At 38.2% G+C, this 27,788-nt stretch overlaps 3 protein-coding genes across 7 annotated transcripts in view; all 3 read left to right on the top strand.

The window, feature by feature from the left end:
• Positions 1-11,660, top strand: part of rph3aa (rabphilin 3A homolog (mouse), a) — a 58,763-nt gene extending 47,103 nt beyond the window's left edge. For all 4 annotated transcript variants that reach the window (XM_026173048.2, XM_026173049.2, XM_026173047.2 and 1 more), the window contains exons 9-16: positions 1,104-1,178; positions 2,667-2,776; positions 2,866-2,992; positions 4,846-4,899; positions 8,008-8,159; positions 8,588-8,669; positions 8,756-8,852; positions 10,301-11,660. In XM_026173048.2, the coding sequence (XP_026028833.2) occupies positions 1,104-1,178; positions 2,667-2,776; positions 2,866-2,992; positions 4,846-4,899; positions 8,008-8,159; positions 8,588-8,669; positions 8,756-8,852; positions 10,301-10,434 (831 nt within the window). In that variant the 3' untranslated portion in view covers positions 10,435-11,660. The remainder of the gene's footprint in view (positions 1-1,103; positions 1,179-2,666; positions 2,777-2,865; positions 2,993-4,845; positions 4,900-8,007; positions 8,160-8,587; positions 8,670-8,755; positions 8,853-10,300) is intronic.
• Positions 11,661-14,275: 2,615 nt separating this feature from the next.
• On the top strand, positions 14,276-22,660 carry pla2g3 (phospholipase A2 group III). Its single transcript, XM_026176878.2, has 7 exons — positions 14,276-14,986; positions 16,560-16,692; positions 16,792-16,926; positions 18,323-18,669; positions 18,756-18,879; positions 19,197-19,307; positions 19,803-22,660. Exons 1-7 carry the CDS (start codon positions 14,467-14,469, stop codon positions 20,017-20,019), a joined length of 1,587 nt encoding a protein of 528 aa, XP_026032663.1. The 5' UTR covers positions 14,276-14,466; the 3' UTR covers positions 20,020-22,660.
• Positions 22,661-23,773: 1,113 nt separating this feature from the next.
• ttc28 (tetratricopeptide repeat domain 28) overlaps positions 23,774-27,788 on the top strand; it is a 278,633-nt gene continuing 274,618 nt past the window's right edge. For both annotated transcript variants that reach the window (XM_080304107.1, XM_080304106.1), the window contains exon 1: positions 23,774-24,068. In XM_080304107.1, coding sequence (XP_080160233.1) covers positions 24,039-24,068 — 30 coding nt within the window. In that variant the 5' untranslated portion in view covers positions 23,774-24,038. The remainder of the gene's footprint in view (positions 24,069-27,788) is intronic.

The following is a 27,788-nucleotide window of genomic DNA, read 5'->3' as shown; positions in this document are numbered from 1 at the left end:
AGGTGATGGCTGGAAAAGCAACAACATAAAAATTATAAAGTGGGACAAGGTAAACGAGTATTTGAAAGGAGAAGACAAAAGGACACAATACAACACAGGAAAATATGTGCCAAAACAAAACATCTCAGGTCCAACCAAACTAATAATGGACAGGACAAAATGAGACAAGAAGAACAAGAAGGGACAATTGGGACAAGACATGCCATGTCAAGAAGAAATGAAAATAGACAAGAAGAAATAAGGAGCTTAATGTTTTCATTGAGCATTCTGAAACCCGATGTCACAAGCACAGAGACTGAGTCTACTTTGAGACTTGTCAATCTCAAAGTGGGTCACATAGAGCATGCAATGCTTTGTCATCACTGTAGACACTAATGGGAGCCATAATTTAGAAACTACACATGATGTTGTATTCAAGAAGATTTGAAGTTATTTGAAACTATTGATTAAGGCCAGCACGGTGGCACGGTGGTTAGCACTGTTGCCGCACAGCATGAAGGTCCTGAGTTCAATTCCAACATCAGGCCGGGGTCTTTCTGTGTGTCTGCGTGGGTTCCCTCCGGGTACTCCGGCTTCCTCCCACCGTCCAAAGACATGCAGCTTGTGGGGATAGGTTAATTGGATAATCCAAATTGTTATTAGGTGCGAATGAATGTGAGCGCGAATGGTTGTCTGTCCCTGTGTGTTAGCCCTGCGACAGACTGGCGACCTGTCCAGGTTGTACCCTGCCTCTCGCCCTATGACAGCTGGGATAGGCTCCAGCGCCCCCCGCGACCCTGAAAAGGATAAGCAGAAGCGAATGGATGGATGGATGATTAAGGCCATAAAATCTATAGAAAAATGTTTACTGAGACAAAGGAGCTGAAGGCTGTTTACACAAAGCCTTCTTTTTGGTCACTGGGAGGTTTAAAACACTTCTGGCAGGCTTCATTTTCAAACCCTGAACTTACATCCATATTTAAATACAGTGTATACACAAGACAGAACAAGGTAAAATGGGATATAAGAGAGACGTTAACAATAAAAACAAACAAAAATAATAATATAATAATAATATTTTCATCTCGAATGAATCCAAGCATTGTGTTTCTTGTTTTTTTCAGGGTTTAAAAGCAATGGACTCAAATGGACTTGCAGACCCATATGTTAAGCTGCACCTGTTACCTGGAGCCAGTAAGGTATTTACATGCTTACTTATTTATTTTACTCATTTAAGAAGTAAGATTTTAAAAACAACAAGCTAATCTTTATGTACAAATAAATATGGCAGAATAGCCAGGAAAATGTTGCCTATATACAGGGTAGGAAGTAATTATTTGATTCCCTGCTGAATTTGTACATTTTGCAGAATTCAACCCCCCACCCCACCCCAATAATTTTGGCTCCCACAGATTTGCTGTGTACCTGTGTGGCTCTCAGATTACAGTCAATCAGTTAATCATTTTTTTAGATATTCCTGATCTCAATTTGTTATAAAGCACGCGTGTCCCCAAAATCAGTTTCTTCCATTCCAACCTCGCCACCACCATGGGCAAGAACAAAGAGCTGTCAAAGGAAATCAGTGAGAAGACTGTAGACCTGCGCTAAGGCTACAGTGGGTCACAAGACCATCAGCAAGAAGCTTAGTGAAAAGGTGACAACTGCTGATGCAATTATTTGGAAATGGAAGACTATAAAATGACCATCGGTCACCCTCAAGCTCAATGCAAGATCTTGCCTGGTGAGAATGATAATGACAAAGGTGCTGAATCAGCCAAAAAGCTACATGGGAGGACCTTGTTAATGATCTGAAGACATTTGACACCACAGTCACCCAGAACACCATTGGTAAGACACTAGATTGTAATTGAAATATTGCAGCACCCACAAGACACACAGATTACCTGTCCATTAGGGAACCTTAAAATTTTGGACGACAACCTCCTTCCCTCAGCCAAAACACATGGATGGATCTTCTAGCATAACAATGACCCAAAGCATATCACAACAAAAGGAGTTGCTAAAGAAGAAGCACATTAAGATCATGGAGTGACCACACCAGTCGCCAGACTTCAATTATTTAAAAAATCTATGGAGAGATCATAGCTTCAAATTGCCGAGGAGCAGTTGAAAAACCGTAAAGATTCAGAGGGTTTTGTAAATTTGCAAACAGAAAAAATGTGTGATTTTTTTCTGGATTTTTCTCTCCGTTAAAATTAAGCTACGATGGAAATGTTAAGACTGTTCATTTCTTTATAATTAAGAAAATTTATAAATTCAGCAGAGGATTGATTAACTGTTTCACCAACTGTATTAATTTAACAGAAATTGACATTAGCAGGAAATTGGAGGATGGGATGTACGCAATGTGACCCAATAAATGTAAATACAGTGTTAGAAAGCTCCTAATGACAATCCTGTTTGAGAAGATGGTGTTTTGGTGAATTTATTTGATTTGAAATGCTCTTATATTATATAATATTGCAATAACAAACTGACTAATGCTCATAGCCTTAAATTTAGGTTGGCTGGTACATCGCTGATAGGAGTACTGTGTCATTTTGAGTGAAATAGAATAATCAGTTTGCTTTGAGCTAAGTGTTTGATGTTCTGATGGGCATTGGTTCTCAGTTATTCCTCAGTTTCTTTTATTACTTGAGAAATTCATCTGAATTTCTTATCTTTAGTCTAATAAGCTTCGTACCAAGACACTTAAAAACACCTTGAATCCTGTTTGGAATGAAACCCTGGTTTACCATGGCATCACAGATGAAGAAATGTCACGCAAAACCCTCCGGTATGAACGACTTTTACATACTTTAACACTGATTTGCTACTTATATCAAAATAAAAGCTTTCATGGAGTGCATCGTTTGTTGTTTGCAGGCTTTCGGTGAGTGACGAGGACAAGTTTGGACACAATGAATTCATAGGAGAGACACGAGTGGCCCTCAAGAAACTGAAATTTAATGAGAAGAAGAACTTCAGTGTTTGTTTGGAGAGAGTGATCCCAGTAAGTCTGAGGGCAAAACCGACAATACGATGAGGTTTTGACCTGCTCTAAATATTTGCTTAATAAGGCACACAGTTAGCTACTGTTTTTCTGTAAGTTTAACTCAGCACTGGCAGATGAACTCACAGCACAGCTCAAGTACATGAGATGCAAAAATGAGTACAGATCACAAGAGATGCCAGTGTTTTTAAACTGTGAGTCACACATTATCTGAAATGAAGGTTACACATTGTTTTGTATTTTGGTGCAAAACAGCATCTTAGAGGATGACAAAGCAGTTCAGAACATCTTATCTTGTTCTTTCCTTAGACATTTTAGTAAAGCACTAGTAACTTGCTGCTTCCAAAGGCATAAAGTACTTTTGCAATCGAGTGAAATCTTCACATTTTCCGCTTGGTGTAGGTACGTGGTCAGTCTGGGCCACAAGATTACTCATTACAGTGTAAGTGGTTACCTCAGGGACACCAAGGGGACACAGCTCTGGCTATAGCTGCATAAGTCCCATTTTGCTTCGGTTTAAACTTGCTTAAGGGACAACAAATGAAAAGAAATCGAATTTAAGGGGGGAGCGAGTTAAAACAGCTTGTTTCAGATAGTGAATGAACTGAGAGCTTGCACCAAGGCTCAGTATAAAACAAATGAGAATCTTTTAAAACCACAAATCACCCAAAACTGTCAGGGGTGTTGTGTGGATGCTAGGAAAGGAGGACCTAAACGCTGGACTCACAGGTAGGTGAAGGCTGGTGCTTATTATGACGAGCAGGTGAGCTGAACATAAGATGGCTCGCTGAACTGAAATGACTGGCTGAACTGAACACACGTACAGAGTAGACAACATTAACATCAATGAGACGACAAAGACCAGGATGAAACTGAGGACTTAAGTACACTGGCTAATGATGATGATTAGGGACCGGTGAGAACACAGCTGAACATAATGAAACAGGAAGTAGAACTAATGACACTGAAACAGAGGGGTGGCACGGTGAAGCGGGAAATATGAATGTGGAACATAAACTGAACATGAACTGAATACAGCTGGTGAACCACCCAGGAACCCTGACAAAAACTACTTTGGTGGCCAAGAATACATCTAATGTATTAGTTCCCTTTTAAAAACACTAGTATAAATGGAATTCTCGGTATGTATAATTTCGTGATAGGTCTGTCTGCTGATCCTCTAGTAGGATTAACCACCAGAGCAGCTGTTTTAAAACAGTTATTATTTATAGTGCTCATATAATAACATTTTATTCATTGAAAACTGAACATCTTCAGGTGGACCTTAAATGGATCTAAACGTGAATGTTTTAATCACAAATGGCTAGACACTTGAAGAGATAAAATGTATTATTTTGTACTTTATGCATACATATACACTTAATAGTGTATATGGAAAAAGTATGCATAGCTTGGTGTCCAGTTTTATTACCCTGTGGCATGCACACTGACAAAACCTGAAATTAAAGATTACGAGGTACCCCAATACTTTGTCCATATAGTTTGCAGGCCATACATTGTAGAAGTGAAAGTCTTTGACGAATTGTTTGAAAAGTTCTCATAAATACTGGAAACAGGAAAGCATTTTCTACAGTATGACTGGATTCTGCTTGACACCTTAAGTTTTGTATGGTCTATGGAAATGGGATACAACATGTTACTTACTGATCTTTAACCGTGCTTAAATAGCTGTTTTCCCGGGTTTTAGTTCTTATACTAAGAAATGCTGAAGTAGTCCTTGAACAGGGACATTTCCTATTTTACTTCTATACACACAAACTAATGATAAAGGCTCTAGCTTCAATCATGATGAGGATGATGATGATAATGATGATGGTTTGCTCTCTGTACAGGTGAAGAAGGCTGTAGGAGGATCCATCCGTGGCATGGCTCTTTATGAGGATGATGTAAGACCTTCACATAGATCTTACCACTGTGCATTAGTTAATATACGTATTTAAAAAATAGAAATTAAAACATATAAGCTACATTTGTGTAAATGTAAAATATATAACATTACACAGTTTCAAATAAAAATCAGGTAATATACTTAAGGCCACTGTTCCTTTTACAGGCATCTTCTATACTGATGTTACTTATGTTCTTTTATTCGATGTATCTTGCATTTGCTTATTTTCAGGTTTTATCTGAAGGATGTATGTATATACAGTGGGGCAAAAAAGTATTTAGTCAGCCACCGATTGTGCAAGTTCCCCCACTTAAAATGATGACAGAGGTCAGTAATTTGCACCAGAGGTACACTTCAACTGTGAGAGACAGAATGTGAAAAAGAAATCCATGAATTCACATGGTAGGATTTGTAAAGAATTTATTTGTAAATTAGGGTGGAAAATAAGTATTTGGTCACCTCAAACAAGGAAAATCTCTGGCTCTCACAGACCTGTAACGTCTTCTGTAAGAAGCTTTTCTGTCCCCCACTCGTTACCTGTATGAATGGCACCTGTTTGAACTCATCATCTGTATAAAAGACACCTGTCCACAGCCTCAAACAGTCAGACTCCAAACTCCGCCATGGCCAAGACCAAAGAGCTTTGGAAGGACACCAGGAAAAGTATTGTAGACCTGCACCAGACTGGGAAGAGTGAATCTACAAGAGGCAAGCAGCTTGGTGTGAAAAAATCAACTGTGGGAGCAATCATCAGAAAATGGAAGACATACAAGACCACTGATAATCTCCCTCGATCTGGGGCTCCACGCAAGATCTCATCCCGTGGGGTCAAAATGATCATGAGAACGGTGAGCAAAGATCCCAGAACCACACGGGGGGACCTGGTGAATGACCTGCAGAGAGCTGGGACCAAAGTAACAAAGGTCACCATCAGTAACACACTACAACGGCAGGGAATCAAATCCCGCAGTGCCAGACGTGTTCCGCTGCTGAAGCCAGTGCATGTCCAGGCCCGTCTGAAGTTTGCCAGAGAGCACATGGATGATACAGCAGAGGATTGGGAGAATGTCATGTGGTCAGATGAAACCAAAGTAGAACTTTTTGGTATAAACTCAACTCGTCGTGTTTGGAGGAAAAAGAATACTGAGTTGCATCCCAAGAACACCATACCTACTGTGAAGCATGGGGGTGGAAACATCATGCTATGGGGCTGTTTTTCTGCCAAGAGGACAGGACGACTGATCCGTGTTAAGGACAGAATGAATGGGGCCATGTATCGTGAGATTTTGAGCCAAAACCTCCTTCCATCAGTGAGAACTTTGAAGATGAAACGAGGCTGGGTCTTCCAACATGACAATGATCCAAAACACACCGCAACAAAGGAGTGGCTCCGTAAGAAGCATTTGAAAGTCCTGGAGTGGCCTAGCCAGTCTCCAGACCTCAACCCCATAGAAAATCTGTGGCGGGAGTTGAAAGTCCGTGTTGCTCGGCGACAGCCCCAAAACATCACTGCTCTCGAGAAGATCTGCATGGAGGAATGGGCCAAAATACCAGCTACTGTGTGTGCAAACCTGGTAGAGACCTATAGCAAACGTTTGACCTCTGTTATTGCCAACAAAGTATTGAGTTGTATTTTTGTTATTGACCAAATACTTATTTTCCACCCTGATTTACGAATAAATTCTTTACAAATCCTACCATGTGGATTCATGGATTTTTTTTTTTCACATTCTGTCTCTCACAGTTGAAGTGTACCTCTGGTGCAAATTACTGACCTCTGTCATCATTTTAGGTGGGGGAACTTGCACAATCGGTGGCTGACTAAATACTTTTTTGCCCCACTGTATGTACTGTAGCCTAAAGTAGTTTCTTCAGATTCCCCGGCTTCAGCTCTTATGGTGAAGCCAAGTATTACCACTGCTTATTAACCACTGCTGTGCACTGCCTTTGTGCCAGACAATGACCTGATCACATACTATGTTAATTATATCAGACAGATGTTACTGATCATTTTTTATTTATTTATTTTACTTTTTCTGTCATCAGTTATATTCATTTAACAGCCATGGTAGATCTCACTTTTTTCTGTCCCAGTAATCCTTTTGTCTCATGTTATCTTACATAAAACTGGTCTGATGAGTTTCAGTAAGTTATACAGATATCTTACTATGTGATTTTGGGAACAGGACACTTTGCCTCAGTAGATACTCAAATTGTGGTTTATTGTCTTTCAAATAAGGCATGAAAGTGGTTGCATCACTATCCAGGCAAAAACTATGAGTTTTCAGTTCAGTAAGAGAAAAACTTCAACTCATATTGGCACTATATAAAAAAATAAACAAAGCAAGAACATGGTGCTTTACATAGTAGGTTCAAGATTTTACTGTATTAAAAAGAGAATCCCAACATTTCTGTAATAGAAAGCAACTGGTGGCTTGAGATGAAGTCTCAAGTGAAATGACGCTAAAACTTGCTAAGTAAACACAGGCTGGAGAAAGATTATGGATGCTGGATACTGCGTGCATCCTTTTGTGAGATGAGCTGAAAATAGAGCTCTTTGGTCACAGTGACACTGCTTATGTTTAGAGAAACAAGGAAGTGGCGCACAACCCAAAGACAACTATCCACATTGTGAAACACACTAGGAGTACACTAAGAGTATTGTACTGTGGGGATGCTTCAATGCATCTGGAACAGAGAATCTTGTCAAGGTGGAAGGACTCATGAGGAAAAAATAATATGTGAAGATTTGTGTAAAATCTGTGGGGTGCCTGAAAACCAAGATCTATGCTGAAGGCCATCAGATGTGGAGGAACTTATTTAACAGAACTTACTTAAAAAAAATTTCATAACGGAGTTCATAGTTTTATCCTCATTTGTACTTCTAGTTACATCTCAGACAGATGCAAATTCTCCAGCCATCGCAGAGTAAAACATAGGTCCTAGGACAGAACCCTGTGGAACTCCATGGTGAACTTTTGGGTAGAGATTTATCCCAGTGACATATTTTAGTGTGTTTACTACAAAGACAAATTTGTTGAAATAGTTTTCATTTATTTATGTTAAAGTTATTTGGTACATGTCACTTACGCATGTGTGTTCACAGCTGAAAGAAGTTGAAAACTCAGAGGAGAGGGGCCGTATCTTGATATCATTGATGTACAACAGCCAGCAGAGTCATTTGATAGTGGGTGTGGTCCGATGTGCTCACCTGGCTGCAATGGACTCCAATGGATACTCTGACCCGTTTGTCAAAGTGTATGTGTTTTTTCCAGCTGCATCTGCACTAATGTCACTACATAGATAAACTCTCTATGACAGTGGGGAAATCCTTTTTTCATTTGTTTGGTTTTTTTTACTTTGCTTTGCTAAGAATTGGACACAAGTATCAGTAACACATCTTGCCTCCTCAGTAAATATGAAGCTGGAGTGACAGTTTCTTAAGTTAACTAGCCTAGACCCGTCAAAGTTAAAAATATGGAATAAACTCAAAATAGACTTCTGATTATGATTATCACTGCTAATCTGACTTAACTGTTGAAATGTGCTTCGTTAACATTTAAATAGATGTTAAATTTTCGAGCAAAGTCAGTGAGCTCAACAAAGTAAATAAACATTCCCAGAAATCTTGAACTTCATTCCCAAGGGATGGCATTTTACCTTTGTTGTTCTGTCCTCTTTGATAGATGTCTCAAGCCAGACATGGGAAAGAAAGCTAAAAACAAGACACAGATCAAAAAGAAGACACTTAACCCAGAGTTTAATGAGGTGAGTCTGCGGATTTTGCCATTTTCTGCCCATCCAGATTTCACTCACAGTTTTGTAATAAACTTTCTTCTGTCACTATGTTATAGGAGTTCAGTTATGAAATTAAGCATGGTGAGCTAGCCAAGAAAACACTTGACATCTCAGTCTGGGACTATGACATGGGGAAATCCAATGATTTTATTGGTAAGTTAATAACTTTGATCACATATCCTTATTGATGCTTGTCCACTTCCTGATTTTTTGTATGTTTGTCACACTTAAATGTTTCAGATCATCAAACAAATTTAGACACAAAAGGCAGTCTCTAAATGAAGGTGTTTATTATTGAGAGGGAAAAAATCCAAACGTACATGGCCCTGAATGAAAAAGTGATTGTGCCCTAAACCTAATAACTGCTTGGGCCACCCTTAGCAGCAACAACTGCAATCAAGCGTTAGCGATAACTACCAATCAGAGAAAATTTGGGCCACTCATCTTTGCAGACTTGTTGTAATTCAGTCGCACTGGAGAGTTTTCAAGCATGAACCACCTTTTAAAGGTCATGCATGCATCTCAATCGGGTTCAGATCAGGACTTTGCCTAGGCCACTCCAAAGTCTTCATTTAGTTTTTCTTAAGCCATTCAGAGGTGGACTTACTATTGCGTCCTGGATCATTTGTCCTGCTGCAGAACCCAAGTGCCCTTCAGCTTGAACAGATGGCTGGACATTCTCCTTCAGGATGTTTTGATAGACAGCAGTGAACAGTGAAATTGAGCTCAACTCAATCATTCAGGACATCATTGGCTAATATTAAAATTTGTTTGATGATATAAAACATGTTAGTGCAACAAATATGAAAAACATTAGGAAATCGGGAAGGGGGCACACACTTGTTACACTACTGTATTGATGTAGCCACTGTTGTATCACGTATTTGTTAGTTAAGTCCAGTCATGAAGCCACAATCTGGCTGTTGTAACTGCCATCACCATGGTGTTTTGGATGTTGAAAGTGAGGGGTGGATCTGAGTGTTCTAATGAGTAGTCAATCACAGGATGTTAGCTAATAAGAATGCTCTGGTTTATCCTCTTTTCTGACTCTAATAAGTACCATAAACTATAAAAAGAACTTAATGTTGTAGTTAGTATAACTTGAAACCAGTATTAAAAGCCATGAACTCACTTGGAACTGCTGAGAATTGTTTGCCCACAGACATATATAACCGTCACTTTTTTTCCTACCAGAGAACCCCCTTGCTGGCGAGTTCAAAGACAAAGATTTGAAGCCCTTCTTGCATAGGTTTCACTTATAAGACCACGTATCTGTGTCTGTCTTTTACATGCAGTCAATTCTGTAAGCTCCTAATGTTGTGCATTATTAGACTTATTAGTGTCACAAAGATTTTCATTTTTCTGTCCAGGCAATTTATATAGAAGTTGGCCAATTATCAGAAAACCATTGACTGATCTTAGCACAGTTTGACCACTACACAATTCTAAAGCCTAGCCCACAGCTATACATCTGCCTTGTTTTAGGAACCCTCAGATGTGAACATGCTGCCACTGCAAGTATTATAAATTTAGAAATAAGCTTGTACATAATGAAATAGACAAATATTCATCTTTTATAATGGTTTCCTTTCTACCTTCAGGTGGCTGTCAGTTAGGCATCCAGGCTAAAGGAGAGTGTTTGAAGCACTGGTATGAATGCCTCAAGAATAAAGACAAGAAGATTGAGCGTTGGCATGTTCTTCTAAATGACAACACCACTCAGTTTGAGGATTGAAAGTTAAAATCTTCAACTCTTGTCTGTATTTTTTTCTCCATATCTCTCTGTAAAATGTCTTCCATGAGTGCAGGTAGACAAATAATGTACTCTTGTTTTCAATGTAGTTTGCTGCAAAATGCTATATGAAAGCTTCATTTTAAGCACTATTGTTTTTTGTGACCAACATGGATGTTGACCTTTATGCTTTTTGTCAAAAGGAGTTTATCATATCATAAACTGTATCAGACTATAAACAAATATTCTGACATGCAGTAATGTTTGAACTGATTATCGTGTTTTATGGACAAGATAACAGCCCTTTATTTTCGTCATCAAGTCAAGTATCTACAGAACTTACACATACTGATATTGATATGTATCCATGTCACCTAAGGTCATGTGTTATCATCTGATTTTCCATATTGTTTGGGTATGGGTGTTATGTTTTTATTTTCATGTGTTGTGGTACATATTTATTCTGCTTTATGCATCTGTTAAATATTACGTTAGGCACTGCAGTGAACAATCATTTGTTTTGCATGTGACATGCAGATAACATACTGTTTTCCATATCTTCATGGTCGCTACATCACCTTCTTCCATGCATGTGGGGAGTATTCAACAACCTAAAATGTTTCTGCATGAAATTATAATAATGATTATTTCAAAAACAAGTTTAATTATGCAGTGGCTGTTAGGTTGACCAGATCCTAGGAAACTAAATGTGGGGAAAAGGCACAATGTGGCCTGTGTGAATTTGAACCCAGAGACTAAGGGTTATACCTCATGTTCAGTTGTTCAGAATATTTAAACGGACAACACTGTTCTGTCTAGTATTCATCTTTGGAGTTGAAAAGGTGTTCATCCATATATACTGGCAAATCTATTATTGATCATTTTTCTTGTTCTATTTTTTGTGAGACTTTTAGGAGATGAGTTTGGTAAACAAGAACTAATAGAACTAATTAAAATGTGTGACATTGTCTAAATATATGAATATATAGGAAGAGGGAGTTAAGGGCTTAAGTAAGGGTTCCACTTTATGTCCAGTCTCACATAAAGTGGAATATCTGGTCACCGGAAGTTCTGTTTTTGGAATATGATGAAATATTGCTCCACGGGTATATCTTATATACATTTGCAGGTTGTTTTCAGTTACATATTCAACATTGTCCTGTCTGTACTGATATTGGTGCATGTCTGTAGCAACACATGGCTAATAAATAAAGACCTGATGAAACTTGCTCGGCATTTGTTGTGTATGACATGGCATAAACTTTGTCTGAATCAGGTGAGGTTCAAACCAATCAGCTCAGACAGACACGCAGCTGAAAAATTTGTGAACTTTGACTTCTCCTGATAAAACTTCTTCTGTCTAACTGGGGGAAAGTTTATAGACTCATTACACTCTAAAAAAGTCTGATCTTGAATGATCTACGAGCTATGATCTCACTTTTGATGTTATCAGAAAGGTTCTACCACAGCTGAAAAGATAGGCCTGGCAAGAACTCCAATATTTACATTTCAACTCCAAGACCTTCAGACAGAGCAAAAGGCTGTGTAGAATTAAGCTGTGAAACTCTGCAAAGGTCTGCATCAAACTATATAATGGCAAAGAACACTTTACTGACTCTAGAAAAAAAATGCAAACACAAAAACCAAGAGCAAAAAATGTCAACACACAAACACATTACAGACCATTACAACAAAAAGATAAGGAGACTAAATGAATATATAAAGATAAGCAAAACAATCACAGGAGCAACACACGAGAGACAACAATGATGTAATAAAATGGCTATAAAAATGCAAAATGGCTACTAAGTGACACAAAATGACACAAAAATCACAAGAAGGGATAAAGACAGATGACCTGGTAATAAAAGAAGCAAACAGAGAACAGAAAAAGAGAAAAAGGATAAAAGATGACCACAACAGTAAACAAAATCACCAAAAGAGAGGTGAAATGACAATAAAATAGACAAAGAGGAAACCTACTATAATGAGAGGTTAAAAAGACACAAATCGCAAGGGGAGACTCAATGACTACAAACAAAACAACCACAAAAAAAGAACAAAAAAAATCATAAGAAATAGAGCAATGTAGCATAAGTATGCAAGCTTGCAAAAACAAGATGCAAAAGGACTACAGAGAGTGGCAGTCATTGAAAAATAAAATAAAAGCTGCTAAAAAAGACAAAATGACCCTGGAACGAGACAAGCGGAGTGGAAAAAAAAGGTCAAATGGACACAAAACGCCATCTGTGGTCTTTCATTTTTTTAGTTCAAGTATCTTCTGTAGGTGAGGATGTTTCTGGGTCCACGGATTATATAAGATTACAGATTATATTTTTCTCTATCACAAAACTATGTCAACACTCAAATACTATTTTAGGCACACTTGAAGAGAACAGTCTGCCTGGTTGGGCTGCTCACTGCAATACAGTTACTGGCCACATCATTAGGTACACCTGCTTAACGCCTCATTAACACAAATATGTAACCTGCAGATCCCATGGAAGAAACTCAGTGCATTTTGCATGTAGACATGGTCAGGACTGCTGAAGTTACAACTGAGCATCAAAATAGGTGATTTCAGTGATTTTGAACAAAGCATGCTTGTTGGTCTGTGCCAAACAGGCAGCTCTGAATATTTCAGATCCTGTTCTATTGGGGTTTTCCTATTCAACTATCTCTCCCAAAATATCCACTGAACAGCAGTTCTCACCTTGTTGATGCCAGCAGACAGAGAAGAATGGACGGGCTGCTTCAAGCTGAGAGAGAGGCAGCAGTAACTGAAATAACCAGTCATTACAGCCAAAGTATATAGAAGAGTATCTCTGAATGCGTAGCACATTCAACCTTGAATCAGAAGGGCTACAGCAGCAGAAGACCACACTAGGTGACGCTTCTGGCAGCTAAGAACAGGAATCCGAGGCTACAGTTTGCATCAAATTATCAAGAGTTTTTTTCTTGTCATGCTTTGGACCCCTTAGTATAAACTGAGTACCATTTAAACTTCTCAGCCTAACTACTCAGTGTTGTTGAGGACCTTTATAACCATACATCTTCTGATAGTTGCTTCCAGCCAGATAACGCTCCGCATTACAAAGCTCAAATCTTCTGACACTGGTTTCTTGACAATGAGTTCACTGTACTCAGATGGTCCCCACTGTCACTACATCTCAAACCAACAGATCCCCTTTGGGATGTGGTTGAACTAGAGTTACATCATGGATGTGTAATTGACAGCTCCTGTCAACATGGAGCAAAATCTTTGAGGAATATTTCTAACAGCTTGTTGAATTTATCCCATAAAGGATTAAAAGCACAACAGAATCTGGCACCAGCCTAGTGTACCTAACACTAATGACATAACCTGTGATTAGAGATCATAAGAGGGCAGTGCTTCACTTTAGGTCAATTAAAAAAAAAGATTGAGAAATAGTAGTAAAAGGTCCATAATCCAAAAGCAGGCAGGCTTTTGGATTATGGTTTAAAAGTTTCTGTCTTGACATAGGTTGGAGAAAGTGAGAAAGGACTGAATATAAAAGCAAATCTCCCAGGAGTTCCAAGAGATTTCCATCTGTCAGTCAGAAAACACTGATAAGGTTGTCAGAATGTTTTTGGGGCGTGTCTATCACTTTTAAAGATACATTTGTAGATTGGTAGCAGCGTGCTGCCTGTGGGTATGTGTCTGGGTGGGTTTGGTGAGTGTTGTCAATAGTGTGTATCATGGTCACTGTCTGTGATGTGGGACAGATAGTGTGTGTGTGTCCTTGCTTGGCTGTGTGGGGGCGGGAGTAAAGTGTTTGGCTATGCTAACAGGTCACATGGGTGGTTTGGATATTGTGTTTATTTTAGTACCACCGGATCACCCGAGCACCCTCCTCCTCCTCTACCACCCCCCTCCTCCTCTTCTCATTTAAAATCGACCTGGAATCTGTCGATCTGTCCGTAAGTCCTCAGAGAGTGAAACAACAATACTGAAGTGAAACCGTTTCCCAGCCTGTTTCCTTCAGCTGCTTTCCTCCTCGACCCGCCGCCACCATGATGCGCATCGCTCCACTTGTTACTCTCATCTGCACATCATTACTCCTGAGCTGCACCGCAGCAGCAGCCTCGGTTCTCTGCACGTGGACTAAAGTTTCTGCTAACGGAGAAATGCACTACAATTTTCTCCGTAGCGACCCGCAGCAGACCCCTCCATCTCTGCGGCTGTACCACACCGCCTGGTCCGGGGAGCGCGCTCTGCTTGGCTGCACTTGGAGCGACGACACAGCGGTGACCCAGAACTATTTGTCTCTGTGCCGGGAGCGCGCGCGGGGCTTTTCAGAGCATCCGAATGAAAATGTCCATTTGGACTCCGTGTTAGAGACAGAAGGGCAGTGCGTCTCCCTGGCGTCTCTCGGGGAACCCACAGGAAAGAGGTCGGTGAGGAGTGTTCGTGTTCAAGGTCAAGATGAGAGGTCAGAGGTCAGCATACATAAGCGTGTAAAGCGCGGTTTTATTGTACCCGGGACTCTCTGGTGCGGCTCTGGCAACAAGGCACCCTCATATTCAGATCTGGGTATGTGGATCCATGAACTCCGTTTTTGAACTTATGTACAGGGAGTGCTTCCCACCTTTGGAGCCTTAATACTAAAGTTTGCTCTAACATTTAAAGGATAAAAAAACAAAACTATGTTTAATTTTTCTTCTGAATTTTTTCTTTCAATTCTGATTGATCTGTTGGGCACGACTTGCTATGGTGCTCACAAGTACATATTTTTCATTTCTTTCAAAAGTTGGAAACCAGTGATATGGGGTTAAAAATACTCTGTGTTAATGAGTTGATGAAACAAGTTTAGCAAAAAGTTAAGTTATTACACATGCAAGAGACAGACTTAAAATGAGCAAAATGAAAGCCACAGACAGTGAACTATGTTAGCCCCTTCTCTCCCAAACTCCAGAAACAGCCTAGGGACATATATTTCCCATAATTCAACTAACTGACCTCTGCCTTTCTTGCTTGCTAAATCCTTGTGTTTAGTATTCATCTTTTAAAGTGTGTCTCTACATAAAGTGTAGCTAATTTCATTTATAAATGCCAAAATTAAAAATTAGTCTCACAATGGGTCCAGGGTAGATATTTTATCCATGAAGAAGATAAGGAAAAACTGAAATAGATGGATGGCATGCAGTACATATAGATATAGACAGAAAAAGTAGTGGGTGTTCCCTCTTCTGTGTAATATCACAGCTGTACTCTCTGGAGCTGAAAAGTGAGGCTTATGCAGAAGTGCCAAAAACTACAGTTGCTTTACTTCCTTCTTCAAAAGCCCTCTTCTTTAAATAGAGAGTAGATTCCCATACTAAAAAAGCAAAACATCCCTGCATTAAAAAGTATGTTTACAGCCCGTTACAAAAATTTCTATGGGGAATAATTCTCCCCTTGATATTCCAGGATATGGCTGCTTTGACAGGTATGTCATTGCTAATAGCTTTCTGCTAATGTTCACCTCTGCTAGCCCTCTTGTCTGCTAATTTTAGTCACTAAAATGACCATTTAGACTGTCTTTAATTTGAATGAAATTCAATAATTTTCTGAAGAAGCATTTAAAAAGTTGATATTATTATACATATATTTTTACCTGTTTGAAGTTTCAGTTTTTCACAGCAAACAAAAAGATAAATCCACACTTCCTTAACAAGGCAATAAACCTTATTCAGGTTTTTGGGTAAATAATATATGTAAATGTTATATTTTATTTATAACTATCTATCTATCTATCTATCTATCTATCTATCTATCTATCTATCTATCTATCTATCTATCTATCTATCTATCTATCTATATATATATATATATATATATATATATATAGATAGATAGATAGATAGATAGATAGATAGATATATATATATATATATATATATATATATATATATATATATATATATATATATATATATATATATATATATATATATACTTGTGGCACACTTAAAGAATGGGAACAAACCCAAGAACATTACTGACAGAAAGGAAAAAAGAAAAACAATGATCACAACAAGTAAACTGACATTTACATTTTGGAGAGTTTCAATCATGTTACAGTCTTTTAATCCACACCTTCTATATATGTTTTGACCTGTTGCAGGAGTGTTTTCAGAGACCGACCATTGCTGCCGGGAGCACGATCAGTGCAGACACACCATCCTGTCCTTTCACTCAGAGTTTGGCATTTTCAACAGCAACATCTTCACCATGTCTCATTGTGACTGTGATAACAAGTAATTATCCTATCCTTTCCTGATTATTTTTCAGCTGGTTTGTTGCATGTGCTTTGATGTTGATTCTTTCTTAAAATGATGGCATCAAATATGTTAAAGGTTTCGAAGTTGTTTGGTGGAGGCGGATGACGGCATAGCTGATGTAGTGGGATATACCTTCTTTAACCTGCTGAAGATGCACTGCTTTACATTCTCCCACCGGCTTCAGTGTACACAGAGAAACTGGTTTGGAATGTAAGTAAAGCTGTGATGGAAATAAAATGACTTTGTGTAATTGTGAAGGTCTATGATTCATCCAGTATTGTTATTTCTCCCTGACCTCTCATGGTATCCAGCCATTATAGTTTTATTTGTTCTGGTTTTGAGGCATCTGTCCCTTAGATTGCGAGCAGGTTTACAAATTGCTTTGGTAGTTCACTACTTTGGTCGAGATAAAGCTAATTGGATCTCAAGCTAATTACAGGAAACAGTGGAGACTTTCGCCTCTTTTTACATCTAGAAAAAAAGTCTGAAAAGCATATACCTGGACTAAAGGTAATATCTTTGATAAGGTGTCATCTTTTTGACCCAGTTTTACTGAGTCAGAAAGAAAAAAAAGCTAGCCTGACTCTATCAGCCAACTAACCAGCTAACTTAAATTAACTCTATACTTATTTACCTCACCTGTAATGTCAAAACACCAAGCTACATTTTCTTTTTTTTTTTCCATGCAAGACCAAGTTTTAAGATAATTTTTCATATGACAAAAATGGATTAGTTCAAACAATTTAGTCAGGCAACTTAATTCTAGGTTTGGCTATAGCCAAATTGAGAGTTTTTGAGTGTGTAGCTAAATCCAAACTAATTATCTAGTGAATATTATAGTTTACATATACAGCTAATCAATACATAAAGCATGAAGTATTGATTATTACTAAAACTAGATAAGCTTGCCATTACTCCTTGTTTTCAGCAACAGATAGATAGATAGATAGATAGATAGATAGATAGATAGATAGATAGATAGATAGATAGATAGATAGATAGATAGATAGATAGAAGTCTGCTTGTAGTGAAGTCTCTCATCCTCTATGACCTCTTTAAACGATTAGTTGATGAGTTCATGGCTTCAATCACTAGTTTCCAGACTTAGTGAATACCTCACTAAGTAATAGGCGAAGTCACTGTAGCTAAGTGTCTTCTATCCTGTCTTCCTTCTCTCCCCCCAACCGTTTGCAGCAGATGACCCCGCCCCTCCCTGAGCCTGGTTCTGCCGGAGGATATTCTTCCTGTTAAAAGGGAGTTTTTCCTTCCCGCTGTTGACAAAGTGCTTGCTCATAGGGGGTTATTTGATTGTTTGGTTTTTCTCTGTATGTATTATTGTAGGGTCTACCTTACAATATAAAGTGCCTTGAGGTGACTGTTGTTGTGATTTGGCGCTATATAAATAAAATTGAATTGAATTGAATTAAGTCCATCTTTTCTATACAGTTTATAGTTTTGATCTCTTTTGGTTCAGACTGGTTTCAGGCTGGTATTTGTAACTTAATTTTGATCTGAGAGAAAGCATCCATCTTCCAAGTCAACACTTGGGAACAATAAGAAAACTAAATATTTCTGTAATTTTTTCGTCCTTTGGGTTCACTTGCAGGTGTAAGGAGACTAAAATGGCTCTGTATGCTGAGGTTCATTCACCCATATTGTACAAATCTAAGCCAACAGATGAAACCATGAACAGCTCCGTGATCAATTCTACCACAACTGCAGAACTCCTAGAGAATAGCACTTCAGATTTACAGCTTTCCTCCAATACTGCTGCTGCATTCACAGTCCCTACACCCTTTGCCTCCATCATTCCTCTTACTAACGCTACAACATACACAGGCAGTAATGCAACAGAGACACCTTTGGGATCTGTTCCTGACAGAAGAGAAAATCTGGAGAACATTGTACCAACCAAAAATCATACTGTGACTGAAGTAGGCCCTGATATCACAGGTATTTGATACTAACCACATCTCAGTATATTCACTGATTTTCCTACAACAGAGTAACTGACCACTTCTGCCGATGCTTCTCTACAGCAATGTCATGTGGTATCTATAAGGATATTGATGAGTGTAGGGACAAGATCCCATCCCAGCATGAGAAATATGGCTTCTACAACCAGGAGCCAAAGACACTTTACCACTGCAACTGTACTGTCAGGTAAGGCAACACACTGTGTAAATTCTCTGTATTATTACCAGTACAGGGAAGTCATACGGAGAATTTTTACTTGCTTTTTTTTCTAGAATAATCTGATCGGGGGTAATTTTTCAGCATGTGTCACACCATATCTAAAATACACACATTTACTTAGTAATTACAGGGCATGTGCAAACACTGAGATAACAGCGCACTCGGCTTTGTTCTGCTTTGATACTCTCTCCAGTTCTCTTTTTGTTCTAGTGGCCTTTTCATATGCTCTCTGCCTTTGTCATGTGCTCGGACATTTCATTTGACTGGGCTTTTTGTACTTCTAGAATATTCCAGACTTTGGCTAAACAGAGACAACTGACCAAAGTGCAAGCTCATCTTCTGGGACATGTGTCTCAGTCCTGCTTCCTGCTTGAGGAATGCACGGCAGACAGCAAGTAAGTATACAAACATATACAGTAGATATATTTAACTGGCCTAGCTTTAAAGAATATAATACAGTTATATCACTGTGTATAACAGAAGAAGTCAGATCAAGTACACAGTCACTATGACTGATATATTATGACATAGCATTAATGGTCAAAATGGCCATGCATCAGTCTGTGGACATGGAGCTATAATTCTAAATCTTTCATATACAGCTACATATTTTAGTTTGGTGCCTAAAAAAATGGAAATACTGATCATCGGATCATGAGATGATGCTACACACATTTCCATTGCATACAGTGATTTAAAATACATGTTCAGCCGTGCATTCTCTTAAGCTTTATACTTGTTCTGTATGTAAATAATCCCATGTAGTGGATGATTAGAAAAACTGCATGAAATATACATTTTTAAGTAAAGTAAAGGTATGTCAACTCTAACACTAAAACTAAATACTAAGTAGCATCACAAAACATTTATTCTTCTGCTTCATTCAACAGCTGTACTCTAGTCGTGGTAAAAGCCGAGCTTCCTCAGCAGGATCAGTGGACCAGCGTAGCAGTGGAGGAGCAACACCATCTACAGGCAGTACAACTGAACCTCAGGAGGCCAAACCCAAGGAGAGCTAAGAGAAAAGACAGAGAAGTGAGGCTCCACAAACTGTGTCTGAGATTGACCCGACGCAGACAAATGAAGAAGAAGAGAAAAAATGTCTAAAGGGAAAAAACCTCGTCCTAATGTTCAATATTATATACGTAAGACACTATGAAATCTATTTTCACATGGATTAGCAAAAAATTTTCCTGTTCATTTCCTGATGAATCTTCTTCACAGTCAGTCTCTCTTATGGAAAGCTTTATTTGTCTTTACGCTCAAGTCTTTCTGTCAATAATGACTAACAGGACAACTTCAACTCTCGTTTGATGTTCTAAGGCCTGCACAGATCATGTTAATTTGATTTAATTAATTTTTAGATCAGCAATACAAACTTAGAAGATTTATTTCCACTGACTTTATACTATTTAGGCAAAACCTACAGAGAAGGAAATATATATATATATGTGTATATATATATATTTTTTGTTACAATTCTTTATTTATTATCCAATACTGAAAACTTTGGATTACTATGAAATATTGTACTGTGTATTTATGGTGTCTACTATATGGGATGTTGTGGAGGTTGTACCTAAGGAACAAAATGGCCTTGTTGAGGACAAGATAAACTTATTCCTAAAGTGTAACAGAAATGTTGGTAGGTCTTAGCAGGACACCATAGTTTTTTACTAACTAACATTTAATAAGAAGAGCATTTTATTGAGGTGTGCAAGTTCAAGAGCCAGCTGTAATAATCCATGCTGGCAAACTATAATGACTCACTGCAGTAACTCAATTCAGCTGAGCCATTGTTAAAATGAATAGTAACACATGTGCTTCTCCTGAGATGACAGATGGAGATATCTGCCATGAAAACACATCTCATTAAAAAGGAGGAGCTTTGGCTGTCCTGGAAGAAAGGTTACTGTTGACCTCAGTATTCACAGAATAAAATCATGGTTGCAGTTCTGTACCCTATACTGTAGATGCGTTTTATATTCATGTTTCAGCACATGTGTAGCCTATATGTAAGTATTTGCACTGTACTGTATGAGTTGCAGAATGCTGCAAATTATGTTGTAAGTAAAGCTATGAAAGAGAAAAAATTACTTAAATAGCTGTACGTAAGAAATAAATGTTGAAATGTACTTTATGTTGTAAGATGTAAAAAGAAAAAAAAAAAACTAATTAGATTTAAAAACAGTAGTTTGTTAAGATATATTGTTAAATGTTAAGATACATTGTTATCATTGTCTTCTTTGTACCTGTTAATTTTATGACTTGAATGCTATATTTTTGCTACGCTGTGAAGGATTGCAATGTAGATTTTGCTTAATGTTCTCAAAATAATTGAGATTATTATTATATATTATTATTATTGTTATTACTTTTGTTAACAGTTAAACGAGACAATCAATATCATTCTCAACACTGTATGGTAAATGTGAGGCTAAGGACTGCAGTGATGAATGCAGCTTAGGCTAAAGACTGAAAGCCGTTACTAGCAATACCCAGAGTAGTGTTCACTAACAAGTTTGCTTAATCTATAAGAAAAATGTAAATGTTAGAGTTATGTCAGAGTTACTTCAAGCAAACAAATAGTTTCTCCCTGTTTTGCATAGACCTGCTAGCTAATTTTAAGTTTAGCCAAACTTTCAAGATTTATTTGCGCAGTGTAAAACATAAAATGAAACCTATTTAACATCCTGAGAGTTCCAGATCTTAAATGTCACATGTTGAGCTTTAGAGGTGTTTGTCAGTAGGCATCATTACTGACATAAAAACAGAATCAGACTGGCTATTATCCTGCTTCTACTCTTTAAGTTAGGCATCTCTTCACATAAACTGCATATGTCCACATCACAAGCATGAGCGTAATATTTAACTATACAAATAAGAAACAAAATGCATTTATAAAAATGACGGCCTCAGTTTTTTGCCACAAATGAGTAAGTAAGACATTTGGCCTACACTCTCTGCCTCTCTGTACTGGCTGCCTATGTCTTTTAGAGTTCATTTTAAAATTCTCATGTTTGTTTTTAAATACCTTCACAATCTTGCCCCGCCTTACCTCTGTGAGCATCTTCATCCCCACACACCCTGTCAGTCTCTCAGGTCAGCTGACCAGCTGCTCCTGGAGGTACCGAGATCCAGGAGGAAGCTCAGAGGGGCCTTTTCTATTGTGGGTCCTGAATTATGGAATAATTTGCCCTTGCATGTTAGAGAGGCCCCTTCACTGTCCACTTTTATTCTTTGGCTTTTAACCTCAGTGAGACTTAGTTTCTCTTGTAACTAAATTAGTTATTTAATTAAGTATTTTACTTTTTCTTTTATTTGGCTTTTTATTTATATCTTATGTGACTTTATTATATAGTTCCAATGTACAGCACTTTGTGTCAGCTGTGGTTGTTTTAAAGTGCTTTATAAATAAAGGTGATGATGATAACGCGGGACACCTTTGCGACCTCGCTGGATTTTTTTTGTGTGCAATTTTGCATGCTTTCTTTTTTTTTTCAGTGCATTGTGTTCTGCGTCCTGACCTGACCTGAATACAGGGTTTGATCTTTGGTTTCATTGTATAATACTGGACTTTTTTTTCTACGAAGGTTGGAACTTTGAGAGTGTTTAAAAAAGAGAGAAAAGTGTGAAAATGTTAATGCCTGTCTGAGAAAAGTGTATAAAATGTGTAGTGAGGGGCTTTACAGCCCTAAAACATCTGTAATAATTGTAAAAAATAAAGCTGGCTACTTTGTGGATTTCACCTATCGCGGATTATTTTTAGAATGTAACTCCCGCGATAAACGAGGGACCATTGTATATGCAAATGGGGCTCCTTCTGGATGATTCAGAATGTGGGATCGTCACGTGGTTCCTTTAGGAGACAGTGCTCAGTTTTTTGTTAATGTCTGGTCAATAAATGCTTTGATCTAAAGTAGTTTTCACACCACAGTGAAGTGTACAGTATTAGTAGTTAAAAGTTAGTAGTTTATGTATAATTCCATAAAATATTCAAAAATCAGTATCAACAAAGAGCCTTACCTACCTTCTTGATATTTTAGTTTGTATTACCACAGTCAAAGAGGCTAATTTGTTTTGTTAGTGGGCCATCTTTAATATACAGGTAACATCGGGTAACTCTTTCCTTCCACCCAGAGCATGCCTCAACTTCTTCCTGAACTCTGTGCAACATTCTTCTTTCTTCAACTTCTTTCACTTACTCCTTGCCTCTGCCTTCACTTTCTTCCTCTTCTTAATGTACAAAGGCATCCTACAGACAACCATCTGATGCTGTTTAGCGACATTCTCCTCTGACACCACCTTGCAGTCTCCTATATCTTTCAGATTGCACATTTTGCATAAGATGTGGACCCTCTGTGTGCACCTTCCTCATCTCTTATATGTCACCCTGTGTTCTTCCCTCTTCTTAAAGTGCATGTTTAGTACAGACATTTTCATCCTTTTTGCAGAATGTACTATTATCTATCCATCTGCATTTCTCTAACACCTTACCTACTAAATACCTCTGTTCCCTTTGTCTACATGTCCATAGAATTTTGCACCAATCATAATAATGTTAATAATGTTTCTTCCAGTCTAAAGTCTTTTTAAACAAACGTTATTTTTAACCGTATAGGGCACTAGCACTCGGAGTAGGTGGCTATATTCTACAATAGACTCCAAATGCTATAAAATAATATATTTTTAAACAAGTCCTCATTCCTACACAAAGTATGGCTTCCTGTTAACATACTACACCAACACAGTGTAAAAGTCTGCTGAAATGAATATCTGTCAGGTAACTCAACTCCTCTCTGATGTCATGAAGAGTAATTGAAACCTTGCTGTGAGCTGGTGAGCCGACCGGATCCCCGCCTCTCACCGGACAAAAATTCCGCTATGGGGAGAAGTTCGCCTGTGGGAACATGGCGCACGCAGTCTGGATTAACTTTCACTCAGAGAAACTTTGGAGCACCGCTGCATAGCACACAAGCCTCTCACTCTCAAGTTTATTGGTAACATATACCGCTGGATAACCTACAGTGGACTTGTACCCTGGCTTTGGATGACTGTTTTTCTCTGTCTCTCTGCTGCTGCTGCGGGATGAAAGTTTAGAGCTCCGGTCGCCGGATTTAGCAGAGATGGAAAAGCCAAGAACGAGGAAAGAGAAGGTAAGGCTAGTGGAAACAGTCGCTTTATCTTGTGGTTTCACAGAGGACACAAACCGCGGCTGCTCAGCGCCATCGGTAAGAGGCTGGGAAGAGAAAAAAAAGTCGCTTACACACAGACATCTCACGATGAGCTGCCATCGTGCAGGGCTTATTTTGAAACATGGAGTTCATAGACAGCTCCATCTGAGCTCTGACAGGCTCATTTATACCTGTGGATGTTGTGAAACAGATTTTTATTTACTAATACAACTAAAAACAGAATAGAATAGAAGTGCATCTTTACTGCATGTATTCCTTAAATGCATACAAGGAAGACTAAAAGGGAAACGACATTATAGGAACACCATGGAATACAAAAGACATAAACAAAGGAGCTCATTAAGTTGCCAACTGTAATTTTACTGTAAGTTGTTTTTACAGCGTGAAATATATCAGAATGTAGAAAGCAAATTAAAGTTACAGTAAAGTCAGTACAAAAAACAAAAATGAAAGTGTCAAGGCGCAGACACGAGTTTCAGAAGTTTCATTTACAAAGTGACAGGGATTTTTTTTTCAGAGCTACACTGTGAAATTGGCAGGACATACTTTGTTATACAGACTAAAATAAATATCTGAGAGCTTTGTAGAGAGTTATTTTAAATTTTAATGGTTTTGGTAAGTGGAATTATTCTCAGCTTTAAAATGTAAAAATTGTCACTTCTGTAGAAGTGACACAAAAACTTGGGATGATATGCAAGAGATACATTTAAAGAACAATAATTTGCAAAATGAAAATGTAGCTTTAACTGAAGAAATTACAAGAATAACATATTAAATGTTAAACTCAAGAAACTCTGTCTAAGGTTTTCCTATTCTTGTAGTATGATTTCTTTGGCTATACAGGTTAAGGACTCCTGTGTCCTTGCATTGGTTTCATAATGCGACAGACAGTTTTCTGCTGCGTGGAACTGTCTTGCTGAAATAAGCAATGCCATCTTTAAAAAGTGAGTAGATTCTTGCTCCCCCCAACTTTTATGTCTTTAAAATACTTGTAAAAACTAATTCTCTAAGCCTACCCATCTAAAGGAGAAGAAAAGAGATAGAAGCAATAATGATGCCATAAAGAGTTTTAAAGTGTTTTTGTGGATATTTTGTTGACTTCAGTTACATAGGAGATTTTCACTACTAAAGAGGCATGTGCCACTCTGTCTAGACCTCTTGCCCCTCCTTTGCCCCACCATGTAAAGAGTCTAAACTATTAGATGATTTGATAATAATCACCAGGTGTGACTGGTCAAGACCATTTTTCTTTTTTTTTCTCCTTTCTTTTACTGTATACATATTTGTCAAAAAACATTCACAATAAAATGTATATTTATCAAAAGCATGTTTATGTGAAAATCTTAAATAACTGATTATTTGTTTTATTCTATAAAGTGTCAGAAAATAGTGACACATTTCATATCCTTTAAATAATCTTTCTCAACAGTCCAAAAGCTCAAATATATTTTTGATATTACAACTGACTGACAAATAAAAAATAAATAAATTACATTACACCGGAGAAACTGAAACCACGCATGCAGGTACATTATAGTATCACAGTTGCAACTAACTGCTAATATTCAGTTTAGTCAGATTTCCAGTACCTTTCAAACATAATCTGAACTATTCCATCTTTGTTGCCCTTAGCATTATGTCACACATTTATACATACAGCTGCATACAGCTACAGCTTGTTTCATTGACGCCCCATCGACGATATGACACATTAAAGATCTAACGGCCAGTTTTAGGCAAACAGTTTCCTCTCTTTCAGGTACTCGTCCCATCAGTCTCTTTCTGTCTCTATATTTTTACCAGGAATGTACTCCCTGTGACCTGGGCTGAAAATGGGGCTGGGAGTAGTAAGACAGAACAAAGGGGAAGTGTGTGTTTGTGTGTAATCGTGGAAGGACTGCCACAGGATATTCATGTTGTGTTCCTGTCATTTGGCAGTGTTGTTCCTCAAAAATAAATTCTTTGTAAACTTCTGGAATGCAACCTGACACTTTCTTCTGTAATGTGTGTGTGTGTGTGTGTTGTAGTTTTTGCTCTACAGCCAAATGCAGAAAGTACATATCAGCAGTGACACTTCTGATAACCTGTCTCCTGAGTGAGTTGGTGCTACCGTCTACACACTGGGACAGCTGTGTGTGTGTGTGTGTGTGTGTGTGTGTGTGTGTGTGTGTATGTGTGGGTGTCTGTGTGTAAGCAGCAACATTATTAATAAGCTGCTACAGGAACATGAAACAAACAGATGACTCAACTCTGCTCCTCTACAAACCAGAAATGCTAATGCAAGTCATGTGGAAAAAAAGTATGGCCCATAATAATAATAATAATATTATTATTATTATTATTATTATTATTATTATTATTGTAGAACACAGCATTCAGCAGCATTAACCATGCTTGTTCTTTCTTTTTATAATTCTACTGTCAAGAACTTTAACATTTTGTTTTGTTTTGTTGCAGTTTCTTTGCATGGTCTCACATTGGTGTGAATTTGTTGGGACATCTATTCCTGCAAAAATTGTGTCATTGTGTTAACACACCTGAATACTCCAGACCAACAAACCTCTGCTTTTAAACATGTAGACACACAAGTCTGTAATGCAAGACTGAGGTGAACCTACATGGTCAAACCTCCAGCCAACTCGAGCAGATTTTCATTTGTACGGTAGTTTATATGTAAATAGCTATAGAAAGATAGAGGAGAAATTGGGCTAGAAAAAACAATCTGCATTCAGGGAAATGTAAGTAAGCTCTGGTGACTAAAATATCACAGATAGATTTAAAAACAGACATAAAAACAAGGTGATCATAACTGATCCTTTAGATGAACTGGCAGGATTGTTTTTGTATTGAGTGATTAGCCAAATAAGCACTTAACCATTTGATACATTAGACTCCAGGTTTCTATTTTCCAGTTTTCACTCATACACAAACATATCCTCTCCATTTGGAAACAAAGTATTTTACCCACAGGTGCACAACATTACAGAGAAGTTTCAGTTAAGCCAGAGCTGTTAGGTGAGGCTGTGTGCAGGCAGTAATTGGACCCAAAGTGCAGACCCCGGAGACAGAACTTAAACGAAAACAGCTTTAATGCTGAACTCAACTCAAACATAACATAACTGGAAAAAGATCAAAAATAAACTAACACCAGCGGATTGACAGAACACACAGCAAAATAAACGGTAGATCGCGACACAGACACCAAGAAACACAGGGCTTAAATACACAGAGGGAGCAATCAGGGAATGGGTAACAGGAGGGAAACACAGCTGGGGCAAATCAGGCCTAACGAGACAAGGGGGAAGCAAAACCAGACACATTAACATCAGACATGGACTTTCAAAGTAAAACAGGAAACATAACAGACTCACGGGCAGGCACTATAACAAAGGGAACAGAGACGTTGGAACAGGGCAGACACAAACACTGACTGAACACGGGGATATAGGAACTAAAGATACACATAGACGCGAACTAGACAAGGGGATGCAGGTGATAGGGGAGACAGAGCAACTAAAGAAGACAGAGACCTAAGCCATAAGATAGAACTCAAAGAAACCAAAAACTAGACAGTATAAATAATATAAACTCAAAAACCCTGGGTCGACGACCCAGGCATCCTAACAGTACCCCCCCCTTAAGGGCTGGCTTCCAGACAGCCCAAACCAAAACATCAAAAAC

The sequence above is a fragment of the Astatotilapia calliptera genome, chromosome 7, assembly GCF_964374335.1.
Source record: "Astatotilapia calliptera chromosome 7, fAstCal68.1, whole genome shotgun sequence".
NCBI lineage: Eukaryota > Metazoa > Chordata > Actinopteri > Cichliformes > Cichlidae > Astatotilapia > Astatotilapia calliptera.
This window is presented reverse-complemented; position numbering and strand designations above follow the sequence as displayed.

Excerpts from the sequence above, each read along its gene's own strand:
- pla2g3 (XM_026176878.2), top strand. The coding sequence starts at position 14,467 with ATGATGCGCATCGCTCCACTTGTTACTCTCATCTGCACATCATTACTC. Across the intron at positions 18,670-18,755 it reads AGTAGGCCCTGATATCACAG|CAATGTCATGTGGTATCTAT; the intron begins GTATTTGATACT and ends GCTTCTCTACAG. Across the intron at positions 18,880-19,196 it reads CACTGCAACTGTACTGTCAG|AATATTCCAGACTTTGGCTA; the intron begins GTAAGGCAACAC and ends TTGTACTTCTAG.